This window comes from Chiloscyllium punctatum, chromosome 1, assembly GCF_047496795.1.
Source record: "Chiloscyllium punctatum isolate Juve2018m chromosome 1, sChiPun1.3, whole genome shotgun sequence".
In the NCBI taxonomy this organism is placed as follows: domain Eukaryota; kingdom Metazoa; phylum Chordata; class Chondrichthyes; order Orectolobiformes; family Hemiscylliidae; genus Chiloscyllium; species Chiloscyllium punctatum.
This window is the reverse complement of record NC_092739.1, coordinates 25411145-25436342: the sequence shown is the minus strand read 5'-3', so window position 1 is coordinate 25436342 and position 25198 is coordinate 25411145. Positions and strand designations below refer to the sequence as shown.

Sequence of the window (25198 nt, the reverse complement as noted above, 5' to 3'; positions counted from 1 at the left end):
AGGATGTTAGACAGGCTTTTAGGGAGCTAGGTTGGAAGCTCAGAGTTAGAACGAACAGAGTTGTTGTCTCTGGTTTGTTACCCGTGCCACGTGATAGAGAGTCGAGGAATAGGGAGAGCGAACAGTTAAATGCGTGGCTACAGGGATGGTGCAGGAGGGAGGGATTTCGGTACTTGGATAACTGGGGTTCTTTCTGGGGAAGGTGGGACCTCTATAAACAGGATGGTCTGCACCTGAACCTGAGGGGCACCAGTATCCTTGGGGGGAGGTTTGCTAGTGCTCTTGGGGGGGGTTTAAACTAACTCTGCAGGGGCATGGGAACCCAGACTATAGCTTTAGGGTGCAGGACCTGGAGTGTAGGGAGGTTAGGAATATGGCATCAATCTTAAAGGAGGGTGCCTGTAAACAGAAGAGTGGCTTGAAGTGTGTATACTTTAATGCCAGAAGTATACGAAATAAGGTAGGTGAACTTGCAGCGTGGGTTGGTACCTGGGACTTCGATGTTGTGGCTATTACGGAGACATGGCTAGATCAGGGACAGGATTGGCTGTTGCAGGTTCCAGGGTTTAAATGTTTTAGTAGGGTCAGAGGTGGGGGTAAAAGAGGGGGGGTGTGGCTTTGCTTGTCAAAGATAGTATTACAGCGGTGGAAAGGAAGATGGACGAAGATTTGCCATCTGAGGTAGTTTGGGTTGAGGTTAGGAATAGGAGAGGTGAGGTCACCCTGTTAGGAGTCTTTTACAGGCCTCCTAATAGTCCTAGAATCGTTGAAGAAAGGATTGCGAAGATGATTCAGGAGAAGAGTGACAGTAATAGGGTGATTGTTATGGGAGACTTTAACTTTCCTGATATTGATTGGGAAAGCTATAGCTCAAGTTCGTTAGATGGGTCAGTGTTTGTGCAATGTGTGCAGGAGAGTTTCCTGACACAATATGTAGATAAGCCAACAAGAGGTGAGGCCATACTGGATTTGGTTCTGGGTAATGAACCAGGCCAGGTATTAGAATTAGAGGTAAGTGAGCACTTTGGGGACAGTGACCACAATTCAGTGATTTTTACTCTAGTGATGGAGAGGGATAAGTGTGTACTACAGGGCAAGAGTTATAGCTGGGGGCAGGGAAATTATGATGCGTTGAGGCATGACTTAGGATGTGTGGATTGGAAAAGTAGATTCCAAGGCAAGAGCGTAATTGATATGTGGAACTTGTTCAAGGAGCAACTATTGAGTGTCCTTGATAAGTACGTACCTATCAGGCAGGGAGGAAAGGGAGCCGTGGTTTAGTAAGGAGTTGGAATCCCTTGTTAAATGGAAGAGGGCGGCCTTTGTAAAGATGAGGCGTGAAGGTTCAATAGGGGCGATTGAGAGTTATAAGGTAGCCCGGAAGGACCTGAAGAGAGAGCTAAGAGCAGCAAGGAGGGGACATGAAAGGTCCTTAGTTGGTAGGATTAGGGAAAACCCTAAGGCTTTCTATAGGTATGTTAGGAATAAAAGAATGACTAGGGATAGTAATCAAGGATAGTAATGGGAAGTTGCGTATGGAGGCTGAAGAGATTGGGGAGGCACTGAATGAATACTTTTCGTCAGTATTCACTCAGGAACAGGACATTGTTGTCGATATGAATACTGAGGCACGAATAAGTAGAATGGATGGCTTTGAGATATGTAGAGAAGAGGTGTTGGAAATTCTGGCAAGGGTGAAAATAGATAAGTCCCCTGGGCCTGATGGCATTTATCCTAGGATTCTCTGGGAAGCAAGGGAGGAGATTGCAGAGCCATTGGCCTTGATTTTTGTGTCCTCTTTGTCTACAGGAGTAGTGCCAGAGGACTGGAGGCTAGCAAACGTGGTTCCCTTGTTCAAGAAGGGGAGTAGGGATAATCCTAGTAACTATAGGCCAGTGAGTCTCACTTCTGTTGTGGGCAAAGTCTTAGAGAGAATTGTAAGGGATAGGATTTATGCACATCTGGATAAGAATAATGTGATCAAGGATAGTCAGCATGGTTTTGTGAAGGGCAGGTCGTGCCTCACAAACCTTATTGAATTCTTTGAGAAGGTGACTAAGGAGGTAGATGAGGGGAAAGCGGTAGATGTGGTATATATGGATTTTAGTAAGGCGTATGATAAGGTCCCCCATGGTAGGCTACTGCAGAAAATACAGAGATATGGCATTGAGGGTGAGTTGGAGGTTTGGATTAGGAATTGGCTGGCTGGAAGAAGACAGAGGGTAGTAGTTGATGGCAAAGGTTCATCTTGGAGTGCCGTCACTAGTGGTGTTCCGCAAGGATCTGTTTTGGGACCATTGCTGTTTGTCATTTTTATAAATGACCTGGAGGAAGGGTTAGAAGGTTGGGTGAGCAAGTTTGCGGATGATACGAAAGTCGGAGGAGTTGTAGACAGTGAGGAAGGATATGGCAGGTTACAGCGGGATATAGAGAAGCTGCAGAGCTGGGCAGAAAGGTGGCAAATGGAGTTCAATGTAGCTAAGTGTGAGGTGATTCACTTTGGTAAGAGTAATAAAAAGATGGGGTACTGGGCTAATGGTCAGATACTTGGTAGTGTGGAAGAGCAGAGGGATCTTGGTGTCCATGTACACAGATCTCTGAAAGTTGCCACCCAGGTAAATAGTGCAGTGAAGAAGGCATATGGCGTACTGGCTTTTATTGGTAGAGGAATTGAGTTCCGGAGTCCTGAGGTCATGCTGCAGTTGTATAAGACTCTGGTGCGGCCGCATCTGGAATATTGTGTGCAGTTTTGGTCGCCATTCTATAGGAAGGATGTGGAGGCACTGGAACGGGTGCAGAGGAAGTTTACCAGGATGTTGCCTGGTATGGTAGGAAGATCCTATGAGGAAAGGCTGAGGCACTTGGGGTTGTTTTCATTGGAGAAAAGAAGGTTTACGGGTGACTTGATAGAGGTGTACAAGATGATTAGGGGGTTAGATAGGGTTGACAGTGAGAACCTTTTTCCACGTATGGAGTCAGCTATTACAAGGGGGCATAGCTTTAAATTAAGGGGGGTAGATATAGGACTGATGTTAGGGGTAGGTTCTTCACTCAGCGAGTCGTAAGTTCATGGAATGCCCTGCCAGTAGCAGTAGTGGACTCTCCCTCTTTATGGGTATTTAAGCGGGCATTGGATAGGAATATGGAGGATAGTGGGTTAGTGTAGGTTAGGTGGACTTTGATCGGCGCAACATCGAGGGCCGAAGGGCCTGTACTGCGCTGTATTCTTCTATGTTCTATGTTCTACTCAAGGGTATACATAATTTGATATATAAGGTGGTTTAAAGGAGGTGTGAGAGGTAAGTTTTTCACACAGTGGGTGCGACGTGTGCAGTCAGAGGAGGTCTTAGAACCAGATCTAGCAGCTTTCCAGTAATTGTTTGTGATGGAACTAGATACAGTAACAATGTTTAAGAGTTGTATTGACAGATACATGAATAGGCAGGGATTGAAGGGATATGAACCATGTAGAGCCAAAAGGTTTGTAGTTTAGAAAGGCAGCAGTGTTGAAACAGATTTAGTTGGTCAAAGGGCCTATTCCTGTGCTATACTATTCTTTGTTCTTTGAATAACAGCAATCCAGTTCCAAGACAGAAATCTGTGAGATCATGGGGGGATTTTGTTCTGTTTCTACGTGCTTGGTGTGCTGACCTTCTAGTCCATTGAGGTCAGGTGTTTGATGGGTGCTGTCAAAGAAAAGTTAGCGTCTTGATTGACTGCACCGTATTGATGGTGTATACACTTCATGCTTTTTGGGTCAGTAGTGGAGGAAATGAATTAGTTTAATGAATTGCATTTAAATTCTCTGACTCTTGATGGAACTTAAATTTGGGTCTCCAGAGAGCTGGTCCATACCTCTGAGTTACTAGACAATAACATAATCACTGCGTGGGTAGTTTTTGAGGGAAGTGCAGTTTAAAAATCGAAAGCAAATAAACTAAGTGGTGCCAAAAGATTGAGATGTAAGGGATGAAATTCATAAACATATCAAAGGAGATAATGGCATAATGGTGATGTCACTGGACTCGCAAGCCAGAGGCCAAGGCAAATGCTTTGGGGACTAATAGTGACAGTAAAATTATCGTTAATTGTTGTAAAAACCCATCTGGTTTACTAATGACCTTTAGGATAGGAATTCTGCTCTCCTTATTTGGTATTATCTGCCATGGGTCAGGAGTCACATATGCTTAACTCTTAATTTCCCTCAGAATTGTTCTCTGGGCGGCATGGTGACACAGTGGTTAGCACTGCTTCCTCACAGCGCCAGAGACCGGGGTTCAATTCCCACCTCAGGCAACTGTCTGTGTGGAGTTTGCACATTCTCTCTGTGGCTGCATGGGTTTGCTTCAGTTTCCTCCCACAGTCCAAAGATGTGCAGTTCAGGTGAGTTGGCCATTTTAAATTGCCCATAGTGTTAGGTGCATTAGTCAGAGGGAAATGGGTCTGGGTGGTTTACTCTTCGAAGGGTTGGTGTGGGCTTGTTGGGCCAAAGGGCCTGTTTCCACACTGTAGGGAATCTTAAAAAAAAATGTCCTAATAAGACACTCAATTCAATGGTAATTTAGCATGGAAAACAAATTCTGCTGGAGAGGTCCTGTGATAGAATTAAAAAATACAAAAAAAAATTGAACTTGATATCAGATCAGCCTTATTGCATCAGAGGATTAATTTACTTCTATCACAATACACTGTGCTTTCCTCATTACCAGCTTTTCCCATTCCCATTTTCTGAGAGACAGAAGTTACTCCATTGGAAAATGAAATTCTGCTAACTCATAGTGATAAGTATATGTTGTAAAATTTGGTAAATTGTTTGTGATTCTAAAGTAGTCTTTCTCTTTATTTGTTGACTCTTGCAGGGTGCGACGCATGTTTAAACAGATGGGTCTGGATGACTTCAAATCAGTTAATGTTCAGATTTTGGGATCTGAAGAAATCTATGGCAAGCATGCTGTAAAGAAGACAGATGTATGTGAAGTTATTTTCTAAATTATAAATAGGTGTAGTGATCAATGTTTCAAACTTTTTTCAGTTATTCAGCTGCATCATCTTCGCAATTTGAGTTTTAAAGTGATTAGATATGCAAACGTTCATGCAATGGAAAGTGACAATTCCTTAAGCTTCTGTCTGTTTATTGTGGATGTTTACTGGTTAATGTGGAAATGCTATGGTTTGGTTGTACAGAATCCTCGTGAAGCTGTTATATGGCTGGCTGTTCATCACATGCAGAAGAAAGCCCTAGAAGTCTTTTCCCGTGAAGTTGCACCAGCTGGTACTGGAATGGGTAAGTGGGCATTGCTTCTTTGTATATTTGCTTGCAAAAAAATTAACCAATATAGATTTATTTTGAACTGCCCATAAATGCTATCTTAGAAATTTAAACAATTCAAACAGATTATGAATTGATGCGGGAATTTCACTAAATGTTTTGAGAAATTTTCATTTATGTTAAGTTTTCAGACAGACAAACAAGAAAAACTTGTTTTGTGCAATTATGGTACTGGCATTCATTTTTGAAATTGCATCCACAGGATCAGATATGGCAATATAATTTCATGTGTTAATAGCAGAATGAACCCTGCATCAGGAATGAGGCCAATATTGATTAACATGGCACAACTAAACATGTAGGCAGGAGGTCTTTCCTATGTTCTCAAAGCACAGTTTGCCATTACGTTTTTTTTCCCTCTGTACGGCTGGAGTGGGTTGTCATTTTAATTCCCTCCATTTGTGAATAAGTATTTGTTGTGGGCTTGAGGGAGGAAACTAGCAAGGGAATCCACAATGCTTCATGTTTTCCCAGTGCTCTGATTGGTATGCCTCACAGATGTACTTAATCTGCAAGTTTGTAATGAGAAGTGTCCGGTTACAGTATTGTAATATTTTAAATGTTTCCATTCGTCTATATGTAACTGTCAACATAGCAATCACTGTTAGAGCTTAGGTTTAGACTATGGCCACTTGGCTGATATACTCGAAGACAACTAGTATTTACGGAACTGCATCCCACCAAGGTTTCGCTGCTTTGAGAAGAATGGGAAAATGGAAAAAGTTGGCAAGAGGAAAAGGGTTTGGTGGATGTATGAATATTTCTTCAGTTTTCTGAGATAAGAACAGTTTTGTTTAGAAATGCATATCTCCCTGGGTTGTGCTGACACTGTCTGCAGTGATACAATCATCATTTTACACAGTAGCTTGCATCATCTTTGTGACTGATGTGCTTGCCTTTATTAGTCAGTGCATTGAGTATGCAAATTGGCATGTCATGTTGCGGCTTTCGGAAGACTGTGTTCAGTTCTGGTGTCCCTCCTATAGGAAAAATGTTGTTAAACTTGAAAGGGTTCAGAAAAGATTTACAAGGCTGTTGCCTGGATTGGAGGGTTTGAACTACAGAGTTCAAACCCTCTGTACTACTCTCTACATTGCCATTTTGCTCGAAGTTAATGGCATGGTCCTAAAACATCACAAACTTACAAACCTTCACATACCAATCAGAGCACTGGGAAAACATGAAGCATTGTGGATTCCCTTGCTAGTTGAATAGGCAGGGGCTGTTTTCCCTGGAGTGTTTGAAGCTGGTGAATGACCTTTTGAAATTTATAAAATCATGAGGACATGGATAGTGTGAATAGCCGAAGTCTTTTTCCCAGGACAGGGGTGTCCAAAACTAGAGGATGTAGGTTTAAGGTGAGAGGGGAATGATTTAAAAAAGGACCAAAGGAGCATGCAGAGGCTGGTGCATATATGAAATGAGGTGCCAGAGGAAGTGGTAGAACTGGTGCAACTACAGCATTTAAAAGGCATCTGGATGGGTATTTAAATCGGAAGGTATTAGAGGGATATTTGGGACAATTGTGGGCAAATGGGACGAGATTAATTTAGGATATGTGGTCAGCATGAACGAGTTGGACCAAAGGGTTTGTTTTCATGTTGTACATCTCTATGGCTCTCTTTGCCAATAGCTTTATTGTTAGAAATGCAAAGGTTTGTAAGTTTGTGATGTTTTAGGACCATGCTATTAACTTCGAGCAAAATGGCAATGTAGAGAGTAGGGCCTGCCAGTTCACGTGTTGATTTGTGAGCTCCAACTCAGCTTTTTTCTAACCCAGCTTGGCCCTGAGGCCTGTCCTTGGTGGATACTGGTTGAATTTGTATGGCGTGTGAGGGGACAAATTTGGGAGATGGGGTATAGAAGGCGTGATTTGATATCTAGCACCACAACATTGGTCTCTGTTTCATAGGCCATATTAGGGCAATGAAGGGTTATGGGAAGGGGGCTTAGATTAGCAAGAATTGTGTAAGGGAGCATGGAGTGAGTAGAGGAGTGTAGGATGGAACCAGGGAACTATGGGACCATGGGAAATGGATCTTGGATTATGAGGTATCAAATGTTGGATCATATGTTATCAAGAATGTGACATGGAGACAGTTGAGGGTGAGTTTTCATTGCTTTGACTCTATGTTGGTGCAGGGTTTCTGCCCAGTCTGCCTCCACACAAGGCAGTAAGAAAGAGTCCAAACTTCTTCTGTGTCATGTGCCACTACTCCACAATGTTTATACTATCCACTGAAACCAAAATCCAGGATAGTTTTTCGTGGATCAGATTTGTAGAGGCTGGAATTGTCCTTAACCTACACTTCTAACCCAAGAGTGAAAATGTGTGCCTAATCTCTGAAGTCCCAGTAAAGGGACAAAACTCCAAAAGGATACCTTGTTAGTATTCATATCTGAATGCAAGGCCCATGTTGTTCACAATGCTCTGGAAATGGATATTCAGAGGGAGGGAGTCCCAATAAGCAATTGTAGGATTGGTTGTGTTGCAGGGTGTTTTAAAGTACTTGTGAACTTCACAGAGTGTGTCAGTCTACTGGAATCCAAACAAAAGAGAGTGCCATGCGATAAAGGTAGTAAGTCTCTCTAAAATTGACCACAGAATGAGGGAGAGAAGGAGATCACTGCTTTAAGAACTCGTGATTGAGAGAAATTGATGAGAGGGAGGTATTTCAAGCTTGATCCTAGTTGTAAAATACAGATTGGGATTAGAAGTTATCTAGCTGGGAAAGGAAAAGAAGGGGAATCAAGCCCCCACAGTTACTCTGGACTGGTTTTAGGTGAATAAAGTGTCTAGCTAAGAGATAGAGTGGAACTTATCCCTCTCTAATGTGATATGGGTAATGACCAAAAATTGGAGGAAATGTAATGGGAGTGAAAACATCAGAATCTTGACATCCACAAAAGGTTTTGGGGTTTTTCCCCTATAAATGTTGACTTCAGAAATTCGCAATTGAGTAGCAACCACCTTACATCTACGCACTTAGTCTGTAGTGAGGTCAAGGGGTACTGCTGTCAGAAGCACACTCAGTCAAGGGCTTATCTGATTCTAGTCTTCAGGGGGATTGGCTGTGGTCAGTCAAACTCCTACTAGAGTACTTCTGGTCTGAGAATTTGGCATGTTCACTCCAACCACAGTCCAATTTGGCATGTTCATGTCAAGAGCAACTAGGCCAAGGATTACAAGTAAGGCAGTTTCCACAGTGATATACTTAAGCATCACAGTGTGAGGACCAGGTCCTGGCTTCCACCACCTGAAATGCTGTATAGCTAGGCTTAACATATGATGCAAGTAGCATGAACATTGGAAGGTCTATCAAGCATGACCACTTCTACTTGATTCGATGAGGAAGGCTGTAGAGCCCAGCTGGATCATTAATGAACTGAAGAACAAGAGATAACCTGAAGAAAAGTTACTCAGGCACCATGAATCTCAGACGTGAAGACATGCTAACTGAAAATGGGCATTCTGGATTAGTGGTGCTGGAAGAGCACATCAGTTCAGGCAGCATCCGAGGAGCAGTAAAATCAACGTTTCAGGCAAAATCCCTTCATCAGGAATACAAGCAGAGAGCTGAAGGGTGGAGAGATAAGTGAGAGGAGGGTGGGGGTGAGGAGAAAGTAGCCTAGAGTACAATAGGTGAGTGGGGGAGGGGATGAAGGTGATAGGTCGGGAGGGAGGATGGAGTGAATAGGTGGAAAAGAAGATAGGCAGGTAGGACAGGTCATAGGGATGGTGCTGAGCTGGAAGTTTGGACCTGGGGTGAGGTGGGGAAAGGGGAAATGAGGGAACTGTTGAAGTCCACGTTGATGCCCTGGGGTTGAAGTGTTCCGAGGTGGAAGATGAGGCGTTCTTCCTCCAGGCGTCTAGTGGTGAGGGAGCGACGGTGAAGGAGGCTCAGGACCTCCATGTCCTCAGCAGAGTGGGAGGGGGAGTTGAAATGTTGGGCCACAGGATCGTGTGGTTGATTGGTGCGGGTGTCCCGGAGATGTTCCCTAAAGCGCTCTGCTAGGATGCACCCAATCTCCCCAATGTAGAGGAGACCGCATCGGGAGCAACTGATACAATAAATGATATTGGTGGATGTGCAGGTAAAACTTTGATGGATGTGGAAGGCTCCTTTAGGGCTTTGGATGGAGGTGAGGGAGGAGGTGTGGGCGCAAGTTTTGCAATTCCTGCAGTGGCAGGGGAAGGTGCCAGGATGGGAGGGTGGGTTGTAGGGGGGGGCGTGGACCTGACCAGGTAGTCACGGAGGGAATGGTCTTTGCGGAAGGCAGAAAGGGGTGGGGAGGGAAATATATCCCTGGTGGTGGAGTCTGTTTGGAGGTGGCGGAAATGTCGGCGGATGATTTGGTTTATGCGAAGGTTGGTCGGGTGGAAGGTGAGTACCAGGGGCGTTCTGTCCTTGTTACGGTTGGAGGGGTGGGGTCTGAGGGCAGAGGTGAGAGATGTGGACAAGATGCATTGGAGGGCATCTTTAACCACGTGGGAAGGGAAATTGCGGTCTCTAAAGAAGGAGGCCATCTGGTGTGTTCTGTGGTGGAACTGGTCCTCCTGGGAGCAGAAACGGCGGAGGAATTGGGAATACAGGATGGCATTTTTGCAGGAGGTAGGGTGGGAAGAGGTGTAACCCAGGTAGCTGTGGGAGTCGGTGGGTTTGTAAAAAAATGTCAGTGTCAAGTCGGTCGTCATTAATGGAGATGGAGAGGTCCAGGAAGGGGAGGGAGGTGTCAGAGATGGTCCAGGTAAATTTAAGGTCAGGGTGGAATGTGTTGGTGAAGTTGATGAATTGCTCAACCTCCTCGTGGGAGCACGAGGTGGCGCCAATGCAGACATCAATGTAGCGGAGGATGAGGTGGGGAGTGGTGCCGGTGTAATTATGGAAGATCGACTGTTCTACGTAGAAAATGGGCATATCTGACCCAGATAAAATATGACTGGGGAGGGAGATGTTCAGTTGTTTTTGATGCTCAATGAGGTATCTTTTTTGTAGTTGAGGGGATTGTTTTGAATATGTGTATATTCTTATGGGGAAGTAGGAAAATTCTGCACTTGTAAGATATTGAACTATTTGGCCACTTTCTGTAATTAAAAGGTTTATTATGCTTAATTGCTGGAGTACCTGTCTTTGGAAGAGACTGAGTCCTCTTTGTTGATGGTTGCTTAGCAGTGGTCTGGCCTTGGCTTCTGCTTCAAACAGGAATTGGAAAGAAAAAAAAGGCAAGCAGCAATAAGGCAGCAATGCCTCTTCTTTTTTTTCCTCCTGTTTAAAATTTGAGAACCTGACAAAGCTAACATCTTAGTATTTTAGCTACTTTGCAAACCTTAAAACGCTGTCCATTGATTTGAATCCAGCTCGATTTCTAATCAGGCTGGAACTTCGTTTAAAAGGTTTTTCCATTGGTCATTTTCCCACTGTCAGCAATTCAATTTTGTCAGCAAGACGCTCAGTGAACTGACAATTCAGAAACCTGTATCTTTGTTTTACAGACTGTTGATTAATAACACCAATAGACATAGGAGCAGAATTAGGCTGCTTGCTACATCAAGTCTGCTCCGCCATTCAATTATAACATTTGTTTCTCAACCTCATTCCCTTGCCTTCTCCCTATAACCCTTGGTCCCCCTACTAATCAAGATACTTTCCATCTCTGATGGGGTAGTTTTCCCCTTTAAAAAAGTGCAATCGCTGCAGAACCATTGTTGTTCCGTGAGTTTGTTTGAAATTTAAAGAGGATATGATTCTAATTCTGAATTAAAGCTTGGATATTAATTGGTATTGCCTCGTATTTGAAGAATAAATTTTGTATTTTAAAAAATAGATTATTTTGAGTTTATTGAAGAAACCTGTGAAAATCTTTTTATTCTGAATAATAGTGCTAAAGGGAAAGCAATTGGCCATTTTGATTGAATTTAAACATTTATGCTAATAGGTAAATTGTGGAGTGGGACTTGATTATCAGCTAATTCTTTCAGACACAGGCAGGACAGAATAAATTACTGACTAAACTAGTGTTTAGTCAATTTGCTTTTAGTTTGTCTGTTACAATAAAGTTTTAAACTTTGAAATTTTGTTGTGTAATTTTAAGTTGGTCTCAAGAATCTGAACTTTGAAATCTTAAAATTATTGATTTCTACAAGGACCATAAAAATGTGCTAAATATAACAGGAAAACAGATTTTTAAAATAAAGTACATATGTTGATGATCAGTGTTCGCATGCACGAACACCAACAATTGTGGAATTTTTGTCTCCGTATTTCAGGAATGATATACATGGTTTGGGGCTGGTACTGTGAAGGTTGCTCCCTTGAGTTAGGAGGGCTATGAGCTGAATAAACTGGGCCTTTATCCTCTAGAGGTTAGAAGAATGAGAGGTGATCTTGTTGAAACAGTTACGATTCTGAAAGGACTTGATGAGGTTAACACAGATGATGCTGCCCTTGGTTGGGAAATCTGGAAAGGAGTCAATCCTTTAGAGAATCATAGAACCCTAGAGGCAGAAGGAGGTCATTCAGTCTATTGGGTCCACAGTGACCCTCAGAAGAGCGTCCTACCCAGACCCAGCCCACCAACACATCCTGTAACTCCACATTTCCCATGACTAATCCACCTAACCTACACATCCCTGAATACTATGGATAATTTTAGTATGGCCAGTCCACCTAACCTGCACATCTTTGGATAGTGGAAGGAAACCACAGCATCCAGAGGAAACTCTCACAGACACAAGGAGAGCATGCAAACTCCACACAGGCAGTTGCCTGGGTTAAGTCAAACACAGGTTTCTGATGCTGTGAGTTTAGGACTGAGATGAGAAAGGTTGTGAATCTTTTGAACTCTCTAGTTTAGTTCATTGTAAATGTGCCATCATCAGCTGTATTTAAAGCTGAGATAGAGGTATTTTCGGTGTCTAAGGAATCAATAGGTATTTGAAGCTCAGGAGAGTGAATTGAAAGACAGGATTAGCTATAGTCAGAGCAGTTCAATGAGCCAGATTGTTTCCTCCTTGTGATCTTATCTTTTTTGCTCCTTGTTAGTTCTACAGTCTTTTCAAACATGAGACTCCGTGTCCTAATGCACGTCATTGCTTGCCCAAGAAGGAGTGCAGTTAAATTAATCTCTCCAGTCTTTGCCAGCAATACTTTCCAGTGGCCAGGTAAACAGAGAGGCATATTCTCAAATTTTTTTCCATTGCTTGCCAGACAAACCTACTCCATCCTTGCCTAGCTTTTCTGTTACCCTAATATACATGTAATAAATCTAGTCCCATGGAAATTCACCAAATAAAACCTAAAATGGCAAATTATCAGCTTGCAGATAAAATGCTCTGAAACTGTGAGAGAAGTTCCATGAAAGAAATCTAATCATGGATTTTCAAAGCTATAAAAAGTTTCGAGTTGGAAATACTTGATTGTTTGTGCTTGTTGAACTAATAATAAGGTGTAAATTTAGGATTTTCACATGAAGAATGAGAGAAGTGGAAGTATTATTCAGTGACAGCTGTTAAAATGTGTCAGTTTTACCCACATGTAACTATTGAGGTCGACGTTAATCATAATTCAATGAGACTTTGATAAATACATGGCAATGAAGAATCTGAAGCTTATGGGTAAGAGCAGGAACTGGGTTTGGAATAGACGGCGCCAGTTGAAGTTCACAGGCACAACACAGTCATTCTCTGAAGTAGCTTATTTGGCTCTTTATGCTCCCTTTTCAACATGTGTAACAATATGGCTTTGATCAAAACTATCACCCTACTCTATGAGCAGCAGCTGCACAAAGGCCTTTGAGAATTTTGTGGAGATCTTTAAATCTGTCAAGTGTTTTGTACCTTAACCCAGTATCCCTAATAGTTACTTCCTCCACCTGTTTCATTGCTCTCCAAGGTAAGGGTGAAATTCAAAACTTTTCTTCACGTCTGTAGAGATTAGAAATGACAAGTTTGGAAAAACATTTGAAAAGGGAACATTTGACTGAAATAATATTTGTGTATTTAACAGTTTGAATTAAAAATCCCAGTCTGGAAATAGTTCTAACTTTTAAATATTTCTGCCAGTTCAAATCTTTGTCTATTGACAGTCCAACCACAATGTTGAGTATTTTTTCTTTGAAGCCCTTGCAACTATTTGTTTTTCCTTTTCCTTTCTTCTTAAAAATAGCTTTAATAGAAAATATTTGCATGAGGTAGATCATTGACCAGTCACAAGACTTACATTTGAATTCAAGAGTACTTCATTCAACTTTACAGTTTATATTGTAAATGATTTTTCTTCTCCCCTTCAACATAAGCGTAGATATGGTGAATTGATTATGTTCTGCATGAGTTCAAGCACATGAAAAGGATTATGTAAATTTTGTTTTGCAAAAGTAAAATTGCTTGCACTGGTTCTTCAATTAGTCAGGAGGGCATAAATTTAGGATTACCTTAAAAGAATGAAAGGGAAAGAGTAACAATTGTTTCCATACAGTTATTAAAATCTTGGAACATCACTCAGCAGAGTCGCATTTTGTGTGCTAACACGAAAGCATTCATTAGAATGAACTATACACCATTAATGAACTGAGGCATAAATCCAAAGTTGCTCAAGTAAATAGGCCAATTACTAGAGTTGGTGTTTGTTGGTAATGAGTGCAGCGGACAATGATACAATGTACTTATTGCCAAAGGCTTTGAATCAAAATCCACAACAGTCTTATTATCTTTACAAAACTTGAAATGCAATATTTTCCCAGGAGCTTACAGAATATAAACCTTATTAAGGAGGGGAAGTATTTCTGCTGTGTGAAAGAGGTAATAACATAATACTGGGCAGTAAACTGAAACTATAAACACTAGGTGTGAAATTAATCTTGGACGCTTAAACAAGACACACATTGGCTGGAAACCCAAATTCAGTCCTCGATTTTTTTTTATCCTTTCTATTCAAGATAGCTGGGTGGCATGTAATATTGTTTGGTTCTTACAAATAAATTTATCATTTTGGTGTGGAAGATAGTCCACAGCACTTCTCACTTCATTAATATCATCTAATTTTGACTGTAAGGAACCGCAGTGGTTATCTTCTGATTGTATGAGAAATTGCTATGTACTAGGTTAGTTCGGCTTTCAGTCTTTAAGAATGTTTTCCTAGATTCATTTCTAACTTTAAGCCTGTTTGTTACATAATCAGAAGTGTTTTCAACATTACTTTCAAATTCTAATTTTAATTTAAAGTTGCTGTGTGTGACAGTTGTTATATTTCAATACGTTGGTGCAAAGTAATATACCTTGCAGTCTCCAGTGTCCAAGACACTTTTTATAAAATGTTTCATTGTGTAGGCCACCCCCACCCCCACCCACCCTAACAAAAAAACCGACCAACACCACTTCACAATCAGAGCCTGCAGTCCTCGTCCTGAAATCTAATGTGCGGAGACCCAGCGCCATGGCAAAGATCACACAATTAACCCTCCTTCATTCCTTAATTTCTGTGGATGGACCTGATGGACTGACTGTGGCCCATCTCCTCAACTGAAATGACTGGACAGATGTAAGCAAGACTGGCCCAGACCACTGACTGTTGCCTATTCATCTCACCAAGCTCATTAGCCCCACGCGCGCAGAAAGAGGCTATTTGGCCCATTGAGTCAGCAATGACCTTCCAAAGAGCATCCTACTCAGACACAGATCCTCATAACTCCATAACCCTGCATTTCCCATGGTTAATTTATCTATACTACACATCCCTGGACACGAGAGATAATTTAGCATGGCCAATCTAATTAATCTGCGCATCTTTGTACTGTGGGAGGAAACCAGAGCACTCAGAAGAAACTGAAGCCAGCACAGGGACAATATGTGTCCTCTAAACCAAGAACTGCTTAGCAGCAAGGTAAGCTGCCTGTTTTGTGACTGTACTAATTGACATGTCTGAATGTCAAGGTGGGTCTGCTGTGAGCCTGCAGATGGGCACGAAGTCAGCAAGCGCTGAAACTGCTAACGCGCATTTATAGTCTAGTCCAGTCTGTGAGCTGAGTGCCTATCTCTATGCACAAAGTGTCTTTGCTGCATCCCTTCAGTGCTAGCTGCTGGCGAGTCCTGAGGTGTAATTCTATCCTTCCAGAGCACACTTCCAGTGAATAGAAAATCTCCATGACAGTCATAATGGGTTGGCAGTTGCCAATATCCACAGAGGTGGAATGCATGTGTTTGGGACTTGTTGATTGTGCCCTGGGCTGCGGTCTGGTCGAAAGCAGCATAGAGCTAGCCTCAAGCTGAGTCTACCATGTACCTGCCCTGGTTTGCTTGTTAAGTTTTCCTGGTATATAGCTTGCTTGGTAAGATAGAGGCTGAATATTAATGAGGTAAGATATGGCATCAATTGCCATCTGACCGATGCAGCTTGTGTTAAAGATGTAGCGAGATGATCTCAGCGTCGGAATGGACCTTGCCGGATTGATTCCGACATATATTTTGCCAAATCTCACATTGCTCACAGCCCCTTTAGGATTTTACCTGGGTAATTAGGAAGAGTCAGCGTGGTTGCATGTAAAAGAAATCATATGTAGCTATTTATCAGAGATTTTTGAATTAGTAACATATGCCATGGTTAATAGGGAGCCTATAAAAGTATTATACTTAGATTTCTAGCAAGCATTTGAAAAATGCCACATCAGATGCAATTGTGGAAGATAAAAGCTTGTGGTGAAGGAGGTGATATATCAATTTGGACAGAAAATTGATGGCTGGCAGAAAACAGAGCATAATAGACTCTTGGTTGGGTTGGCAAGTTGTGACAAGTGAGTCCTGACTTATCACTATTGACATTATTACAACAGAGGAGGTTATTATTAAAGGGGAGGGAAGCAAAGGCATGGTATCTAAACCCACAGATGACACCAAGGTAGACAGAAAATTATGTTGTGAAAAAGACATACAGTAGTTGCAGAGGGATGAGGATAGATGGAGTGATTGTGCAAACATCTGGTGGACAGATTATAATGTGGCAAATATGAAGTTGATTTTTTTAAAAAAGCAGAATATTAAGCAGAAGACACCTGCAGAATTCTGCGGTGCAGAGGGACTAACTATTCTGGATCACAAAGCATTAGTATGCAGGTACAGCACATAATCAAAAAGACCAATGGGATGCTGTCCTTTATTCAGAGAGAAATTGAACATGAAGTAATGATGTTATGCTTCATTTATACAGGACATTGGTGAGAGCACATCTTGAAGATTGTATGCAGTTTTGATCTCCTTATTGAAGGAATTGTTAGAAGCAATTTAGAGGATATTTGCCTCGATTCATAGTGGAATAAGCGGGTTGGTTTTTAAGGACAGATTACGCAAACTGGGCTTATTTTCATAGGTATTTAGAAGAGGGATGACTCGTTTGAAGTTTATAAGATCCTGAAAGATCTTGATAGTATATTTTGAAAAGGATGTTTTCTCTTATGGGTGAGCCTAGAATTAGGGGACATTGTTTTAAAATTGGGGTCACCTTTTCAGGACTGAGATTAGGAGAAATGTTTTTCTCTCAGAGGTTTGTGCACTTTGGAACTCTCTGCCTCAGGAGGCAGTGTCATTGAATATTTTTATGACGAAAGATGAATCGATGAGGGGTGACTTGATAGAGGTTTATAAGATGATCGGGGAATAGTAGACAGTCAGAGACTTTTTCCCCGGGTACAACAGAGTGTTACAAGGGGACATAAATTTAAGGTGAAGGGTGGAAGGTATGGGGGGATGTCATGGGTAGGTTTTTTACCCAGAGTGTGGTGGGGGCATGGAATGCGCTGCCTGTGGGAGTGGCAGAGTCCGAATCATTGGTGACCTTTAAGCGGCAATTGGATAGGTGCTTAAGCTAGGACAAATGTTCGGCACGATATCGTGGGCCGAAGGGCCTGTTCTGTGCTGTATTGTTCTATGTTCTATGTTCTATGATTATTGTTAGGTTGGACCATCACGGGTTGCCAGGTGTAGATAGGAATGTGAGATTCAAAAGACAATAAAATCAAGACATGGTCATATTGAATGGCAGAACAGTCTCGGCGGTGGGTGCTAAATGATCTACTTCTGCTGTTATATATTCTGTTTGTACTGGCTACCAACCTACTTGTGTCTGTCTTTGTGATGTGGATGAAGATGACAATCAAGCATTTATTGTCAATCTTTAGTCACCTAGAATGGTATGTGGTGCAGGTCTACTTCATCTACCGGTTTCTTTTTGGTGATAATGTTGGGAAATTCAAAATTTGTTTTAAAAACCCAACAATGGCAAAGTTGTGATGTATGTGACTTTGTGAAAGTCTTGGAGGTGTGCTCCCACAACATTTCTCCTCATGATGTGGAGGAGCCGATGTTGGACTTGGGGTGGACCAGGTTATAGTCCAAAAGCACTATTTGGAAGCACTAGCTTTCTGAGCGCTGCTCCTTCTTCAGGTGGTTATGAAGCAGGACCATAAGACACAAAATTTATAGCAAAAGATTAGTGTCATGCAAGTAAAACGATATAATTGTACTAGGTGTACAACTTGTGTTACTGTGGTTCCCATTTATTTACATAAGTAGTAAGAACTTTTTCACATTGCTGATTTGAGCCTTGTTGATAGTGGAAAGGTTTTAAGTGGTTATGATGTAAGCCACTTACCAAAATATTCTGCTCCTAGCATAATGTAAGAGCAGGATAATGATCAGTACAACCCAAACAGGGTCTCTCATAACTTTGTGGTGTGCTACATGTTACATAGTGTTGAGCACCTAAACCCTGAGGCAGAAGAACCCACAGCATCCAGATTTCCTGAAGATGAAAAGGTTAGGAACAAGGTTGCTGCAGGATCAGGAGTCCAGCACCTCCATACTGCATTCGCCCCATTGGAGCTGAAGGGGCTGGGGGAATTGATAACAGACGTCCTTGTTTCTCACATTCAAGATTCTACGCATCTCTTCATTAAAACAGTGTCTGGAGAACGTACGTCAAAGAAACATTATTAAAACTTTGCTCACTCTGCAACATCTCCGTTCAGTCTCTCAATATATCCTGCATGACCTTTTACAAATGTAAGATTGTGTTCAGTGGTTGCAGGAGACCGTTCTGTGCTGCTTTCTCAACCTGCTATGTGGCAACATGACTAAGTTTTACCCGTTAAGTACATATTGTCTCTCTCTGTCTCCTCCTTCTAAAGTACATTAACTCATATTTTTTGATATTTAACAGATACATTCTCATACCACTACTGTCAGGAAATTTGGCTAATGGTTCTAATAATTTATTTTATCTAACTCCAACAGGTAATTTCTAATGAAAAGAACACTTGATTACAATAAATAGTAAACTCTAACTTTCCCTTTAGCTATACTTTTAAAAACTGAGTTTATGCATAGAACAATTCTGATACTTGGTGGTTGCCAGCTGTAAGCTCTCCATTATTGTGACAGATGGGGCTTCGTGATCCTGAAGCCGTAAGCCTTTCGCAAGTAACTACTATGTTTTCATCCTTTTGCTGCAAAATATGAATTTAGCTAGTTATCATTCTCAGTCTAACCACATCTAGCCATGTAATTCCCACAATTTACAGTGGATTAGAAGACTTCAGTTCACCAAAAGGCTTGACTAGTCTCATAAGCCAAGATGTTATGGGATAGCTACTTTTGAGACATGATTCAACTGTGATGCTTCATACATGATATACCGTAATTTGAACTAGTATTGAGTAAAATGACCATTCATTGATGTCACTGTGTCTGTGATGAGCATTCATAATGTCAAAGGTGGGCACTGTTTATTGCAGTGCTTTGTATTGAAAATACAAATAATGTATCAAAACTGATTTATAAGTGAGATCATGTTTTTTTTCTGTCAAACAGCTTTACTATTTCACAGAGCAACTTCAAATGGAAATAGATGCTATTTAAATTGCGTTCAGTAGAAAATAGGAGCTCTGTTAGAAGAACATTATTGACACCATATGAGAAACAAAACCTTAATCATAAACCTCTAAGGACTTTAATTTGGGATTATTAAAATAACCAAATATTAGTGAACATGACTTTAAGTAAATGCAATTCAATTGGTTAAGGTTGGACCCAATTGCCAGTTTTCTGTAATTAAAATTATTCTTTATATATTTGCAAAACTCAGGGAATCAGCTGGGTTGATAAAGTGGTATTTGGTGAGAAAATTAAGTTTGTCTGATTTATTTATTTAACAAAACTGCTAAACATTGTTTATGATGTAGTTGATATTTGTCATGAATTGAATCTAAATTACCAGATTGTGATACTCTTGCTATCTAAATTTTGAAGTTGCAATCTAAAATCATTCTTGATCAAATATATCTCATAACTGTAGTTATGGTCCAGTAATATTTTGGGGAAAAGCTGCAAAAGGCTTACATTTTTGTAAAAAAAAAAGAAAGTTATCAGTTTATAACTGGACAAAAGACTCTTAAAAACATGGCTACCACTTGATTATACAATTTAGTGGATTGAAGAGAGAGGTGCTCAGAATTGTAATGAATTACATCCAGCAGATGACAAAGTTCTTGATGACTCATTGCCAGAATGTAAATTGAGTATTGCATGGAACAAAAGCTAAGAACCATAGGTTGGAGGAAATCTCCCTTCAGAATGTCAATGCTTAATAAAAACATAAAGCATAGAAGCAGGAATAGGCCATTCAGCCCCTCAAGCCTGCTTCATTGAATGGGATCTTGACTGATCATTCACCTCAAAACCCAGTTTTTGCTCTCTCCCCATATTCTCTGATCCCTTAATCCCTAAGAACTATACCTAACTCCTTGGAACTATTCAATATTTTAGCCTCAACCGATTTCTGGGGCAGAGAATTCCACAGACCCTCACCACTGAGTGAAGAAATCTCTTCCCTCTATCCTAAAGGTTTGCCCCTTTGACTGTGACTGATCATTCTAGATTACCCAATCACTGAGAATATCCTTCCTGCATTCACCCTGACTAGTCCAGTGAGGTTTCTATAAGATCCTCCTCATTCTTCTAAACTCAAATGAATATAGTCCGAACCGATCCATTCTCTCCACATATGTTAGTCCTGCTATATCAGGAATCAGTCTAGTAAACCTTCTTTGCAATCCCTCAATAACCAGACATCCTTCCTCATAAGCAATCCAAAACTGCACACAATACTCCAAGTGTGGCCATACCGATGTCCTGTACAGATAGAGTCAGTCATAGAGATGCACAGCACAGAAACAGACCTTTTAACTAGCTTGTCCATGCTGACCAGATTTCCTAACCTAATCTAGTCCCATTTTGCCAGTATTTGGCCCATATGCTGTTAAATCCTTCCTATTCCATTCTCGTCCACTTGCCTTTTTAGCATGGTAATTGTACCAGCCTCCTTCACTTTCTCTGGCAGCTCATTCCATACATGCACTACCCTCTGTATGAAAAAGTTGCCTATTAGGTCCCTTTTAAACCTTTCCACTCTCACCTTACACCTATGCCCTCTAGTTTTAGATTCTTCATCCCTGGGGAAAAAGACCTTGCCTAGTTATCCTATTCATGCCCCTCATGATTTTATAAACCTCTATAAGGTCACCCCTCAGCCTCCAACACTCCAAGGAAAACAGCCCCAGCCTATTCAGCCTCTCCCTATCACTCAAGCCCTCTAACCCTGGCAACATCTTTGTAAATCTTTTCTGAACCCTTTCACATTTCACAACATCCTTCCTACAGCAGGGTGCACGCAGTATTTCAAAAGTGACCTAACCAATGTCCTGTACAGCTGAAACATGACCTCCCAATTCCTATACTCAATGCATTAACCGATAAAGGTGAGCATACCAAACGCCGCCTTCACTATCTTACCTACCTGCGACTACTTTCAAGGAGCTATGAACCTGCACTCCAAGATCTTTTTGTTCAGCAACACTCACCAGGACCTTACCATTAAGTGTATAAGTCCTGCCTTGATTTGCCTTTCTAAAATGTAGCACCTCACATTTATCTAAATTAATTGGGGCAGCACGGTGGCTCAGTGGCTAACACTGCTGCCTCACAGCATCAGGGACCTGGGTTTGCATCCCACCTCAGGCGACTGTGTGGAGTTTGCACATTCTCCTCATATCTGCATGGGTTTCCTCCGGGTGCTTTGGTTTCCTCTCACAATTCAAAGATGTGCAGGTTAGGTGAATTGGCCATGCTAAATTGACCATAGTGTTTGGTGTGTTAGTCAGGGGTAAATATAGAGTAGGGGACTGGGTTACTCTTCAGAGCGTCGGTGTGGACTTGTTGGGCCAAAGGGCCTGTTTCCATACTGTAGGGAATCTAATCTAATCTAAACTGCATTTGCCACTCCTTGGCCCACTAGCTCATCTGATTAACATCTCGTTGTAATCTAAGGTAACCTTCTTCGCTGTCCACTATACCTCCAATTTTGGTGTCATGTGCAAACTTACTAACCTGTAGCAAGACATCACTGTTCCTATACTAAGAAGGCCAGCACACCATTTGCCTTCTTCACTGCCTGCTTTACCTGTATGCTCACTTTCCGTGACTGATGTATGTGGACATCTAGGTCATATTACACCTCCCCCCTTTCCTAAGCTATTGCCATTCAAATAATAATCAGCCCGCTTGATTTTGCTACCAAAGTGGAGAACCTCACATTTATCCACATTGCACATTATCTGCCATGCGTTGGTCTACACGTTCAACTTGTCAAAATCACAATGCAGCATATCTGCGTCCTTATTACACTTCATCCTCCCACCCAGCTTTGTGTCATCGGTGAACCCGGAGGTATGATTTGGAGATAAATCATGAATTATGAATAGTTGGAGCTCAAGCACAGATGCCTGTGGTACCTCAGTAGTCACTGCCTGCCACTTGGAAAAACACCCATTTATTTTTATTCCTGGTTTCTTTTCTGCCGATCAGTTCTCTATCCATAACATTACACCACCCTCAATCCTCTGTGCTTTAGTTTTGCTTGATAATGTCTTTCTTTGGACGTTATTGAAATCCCCACTTTCCCTTCTTAAAACCATGTCTTATCTTATTACTGTCTTCTGAGTGGTCTGCTATTACATCTTTCAGACTATTTCTTACTCCAAAAGTCTATAGTTCACTGGTTTCTTTCTGCCTCCCTCCTTAAAAAGTGGGGATACATTAGCTATCCTCTTATCCCTGGGAATCCAGGGTGTATGGAATTTTGGAAGATATCTGCTACTTCTAGGGTCACTTCCTTAAGTACTCTGGGATAAAGGTTATCAAGTCCCGGGATTTATCTGCCTTTAATCCTTTTAGTTCCCACAACACCACTATGCTACGAATATTATTATTAGCCCTGCTCACCATCCTCACCCTCCATATTTTTGCAATGTTAATTGTGCCTTCTTTTGTGAAGACAGAACTAAAATATGCAATTATTTGGTCTGCCATCTCTTTTTTTCTATTGTAGGTTTCTCTGTTTCTGACAGTAGGGGCCTTCTGCAATCTTTTTCTTCTTCACATACCTGTTATTTTGTATGTTGCCATTACACTTAATGCCATACCCTATATTCCCCCTCTTCATCAGTCATTTGCTTTCCTGGGCTGGGATCTGAACTGTTCCAATCCTCAGGTCTGTTGCTTTTATTGGCCAATTTGTATGCCTCTTCTATAGATTTAATGCTATCCCCAATTTCCCTTGTTAGCCATTGTCTGATCGTGTTTCCTGCTTTATTTTTATGCCAGGCTGGGATAAACAAGTCTTGCAGTTTGCCCATAAATGTTTGCTATCATCCCTTGAAATATTGATCCCCAGTTTATCATAATTACCTTTAAATTACACTTAAATTCAGAATACTACTCTCAAAAATAGCCATGTCACTGTCCACCTTAATGAATACTTTTATCTGATTGCGTTCACTCTTCCCTAAGCGTTCACACACAACTAGATTGTCCATTACTCTCTCCATTTTACACAATACTCTGTCAAGAGTGGCTTTTTCTCTAGTTGGTTTGTCAACGTATTGATTCATAAAACTGACCCATATACTCTCCAAGAAATCCTGTTCTGTAGCATTGCTACTTATAATATGCAAATCAGATATGGAATATGTAATTTTTCAATAGGTCACCCAATACTGCCGCCATTTTAGTTTGTTGGTTATGAATGATTCAAAAAGTCAAGTTGCTGCTTTTGCCCAATTCCATCTGGAAGAAAGCACCTTTGCAGCCAGAGAGCACGAAGGTGTGTGCAAGGAAGAGAGAGAATAAGACAACTAGTTATCTGCTGTAAAATAACTACGTAGCTAAATATGCTATGCCTGTAGAACCAGAACCTTTGTCTAGCTCAAAATCTGCTGCTCTGGGAGCCAATCTATAAAAAATATCCACCATTCATCTTCAGTAATAACTTGGAATAAACTAACATTTAAGATCATTTAGCAAAAGCTTGACTTTTGGTCTGCTTTAACTTGAACCATTACAAATTAAAGAGGTGGCTGAACAAGTTAATTCAGTTCACTGACCAGATTATGGAAACAAACCTGGTAGTCATGACAATTGGACCTCTTGTTGAAATAGGTTGAAATCCATTCCAAAGTAAGTCAACATATCATTGGCATCCTATTGACATTTGTATCCTATGAACATTTTTTTAAAACTCTGATGAAAAATAATCTTTCACTATCTTATTCTGTCAAAATTTTTCATAATTTTGAAAATATCTGAGATCCCCACTGCTATTACTTTACTTTGCTCCAAAGGAGCAGTTCCACATTTCGAAGTCTTCAGCAATTTTTTGCTGAGAAGGGAATCCAGAACTGCATGCCTTAGAGTAATTTACCATTACTTCCAAACTTTTACATTTAATGCCCAGAATCATATTTATCTTTCAACCTTTTCAACCTGCACTTTCACTTCTAAAGCTCCAATTATCTGCACCCCAACATTTTTCTTTAATCTAGATCGTCACAAATCTAAACAGTGGCACGGTGGCTCAGTGGTTAGCACTGCTGCCTCACAGCACCAGGGTCCCAGGTTCGATTTCAGCCTCCGGCGACTGTCTGTGTGGAGTTTGCACATTCTCCCCGTGTCTGCGTGGATTTCCTCCGGGTGCTCCTGTTTCCTCCCACAGTCCAAAGATGTGCAGGTCAGGTGAATTGGCCATGCTAAATTGCCCATAGTGTTAGGTGCATTCGTCAGAGGGAAATGGGTCTAGGTGGGTTGCTCTTTGGAGGGTCGGTGTGAACTTGTTGGGCTGAAGGGCCTGTTTTCACACTGTAGGGAACCTAATCTAATCTTAATTTAGGATCATATTCCTTTATTATTCTTCCTCACAAAGCATACGACTTCACTTTTCACAGCCCTAAACTGAAATTAACCATTTTTTCTTACTGCAGAATATGTTTTTTTTTAATTCATTCATGAGACCAAGGCATCACTGACTCAGCTGGCATTTATTATTCTTCTCTACTTGCCCAATTAAGAGTCAACCCATTGTTGTGGGTTTGAAGTCAAATATAGGCCAGACTAGTTAAGAACATCAGAATTCTTGTTTCTTTTCAGAAAATAAATATTATTTCCTTTTTTACCTCTATTTTTGAAGCATAAAACAGTACAGCACAGGAACGGGCCCTTTGGCTCACCATGTCTGTGCTGATCATGATCCCACCTGCCTGTACATGGTCTGTATACTGTATTCCCTCCCTGATCATGTGTCTGTTGAAATGGTTCGTAAAAGTTGTTATCATTTCTGCTTCTATTACCTACCGTGCCAGTATGGTCCAGGCAGAAGTGGGTACTGCAGACGCTAGAGGTTAGAGCCAAGAAGAGAGTGATGCTGGAAAAACACAGCAGGTCAGGTTACCATCTGAAGAGCAGGAAAGTCAACGTTTCGGGCAAAAGACCTTTAT

General features: G+C 41.3%; 1 protein-coding gene across 3 annotated transcripts in view; it reads left to right on the top strand.

Annotated features, from left to right (window-relative positions):
- lratb.1 (lecithin retinol acyltransferase b, tandem duplicate 1) overlaps positions 1–25198 on the top strand; it is a 164642-nt gene that overhangs the window by 66207 nt on the left and 73237 nt on the right. For all 3 annotated transcript variants that reach the window (XM_072580874.1, XM_072580952.1, XM_072581028.1), the window contains exons 12-13: positions 4860–4968; positions 5185–5284. In XM_072580874.1, the coding sequence (XP_072436975.1) occupies positions 4860–4968; positions 5185–5284 (209 nt within the window). The remainder of the gene's footprint in view (positions 1–4859; positions 4969–5184; positions 5285–25198) is intronic.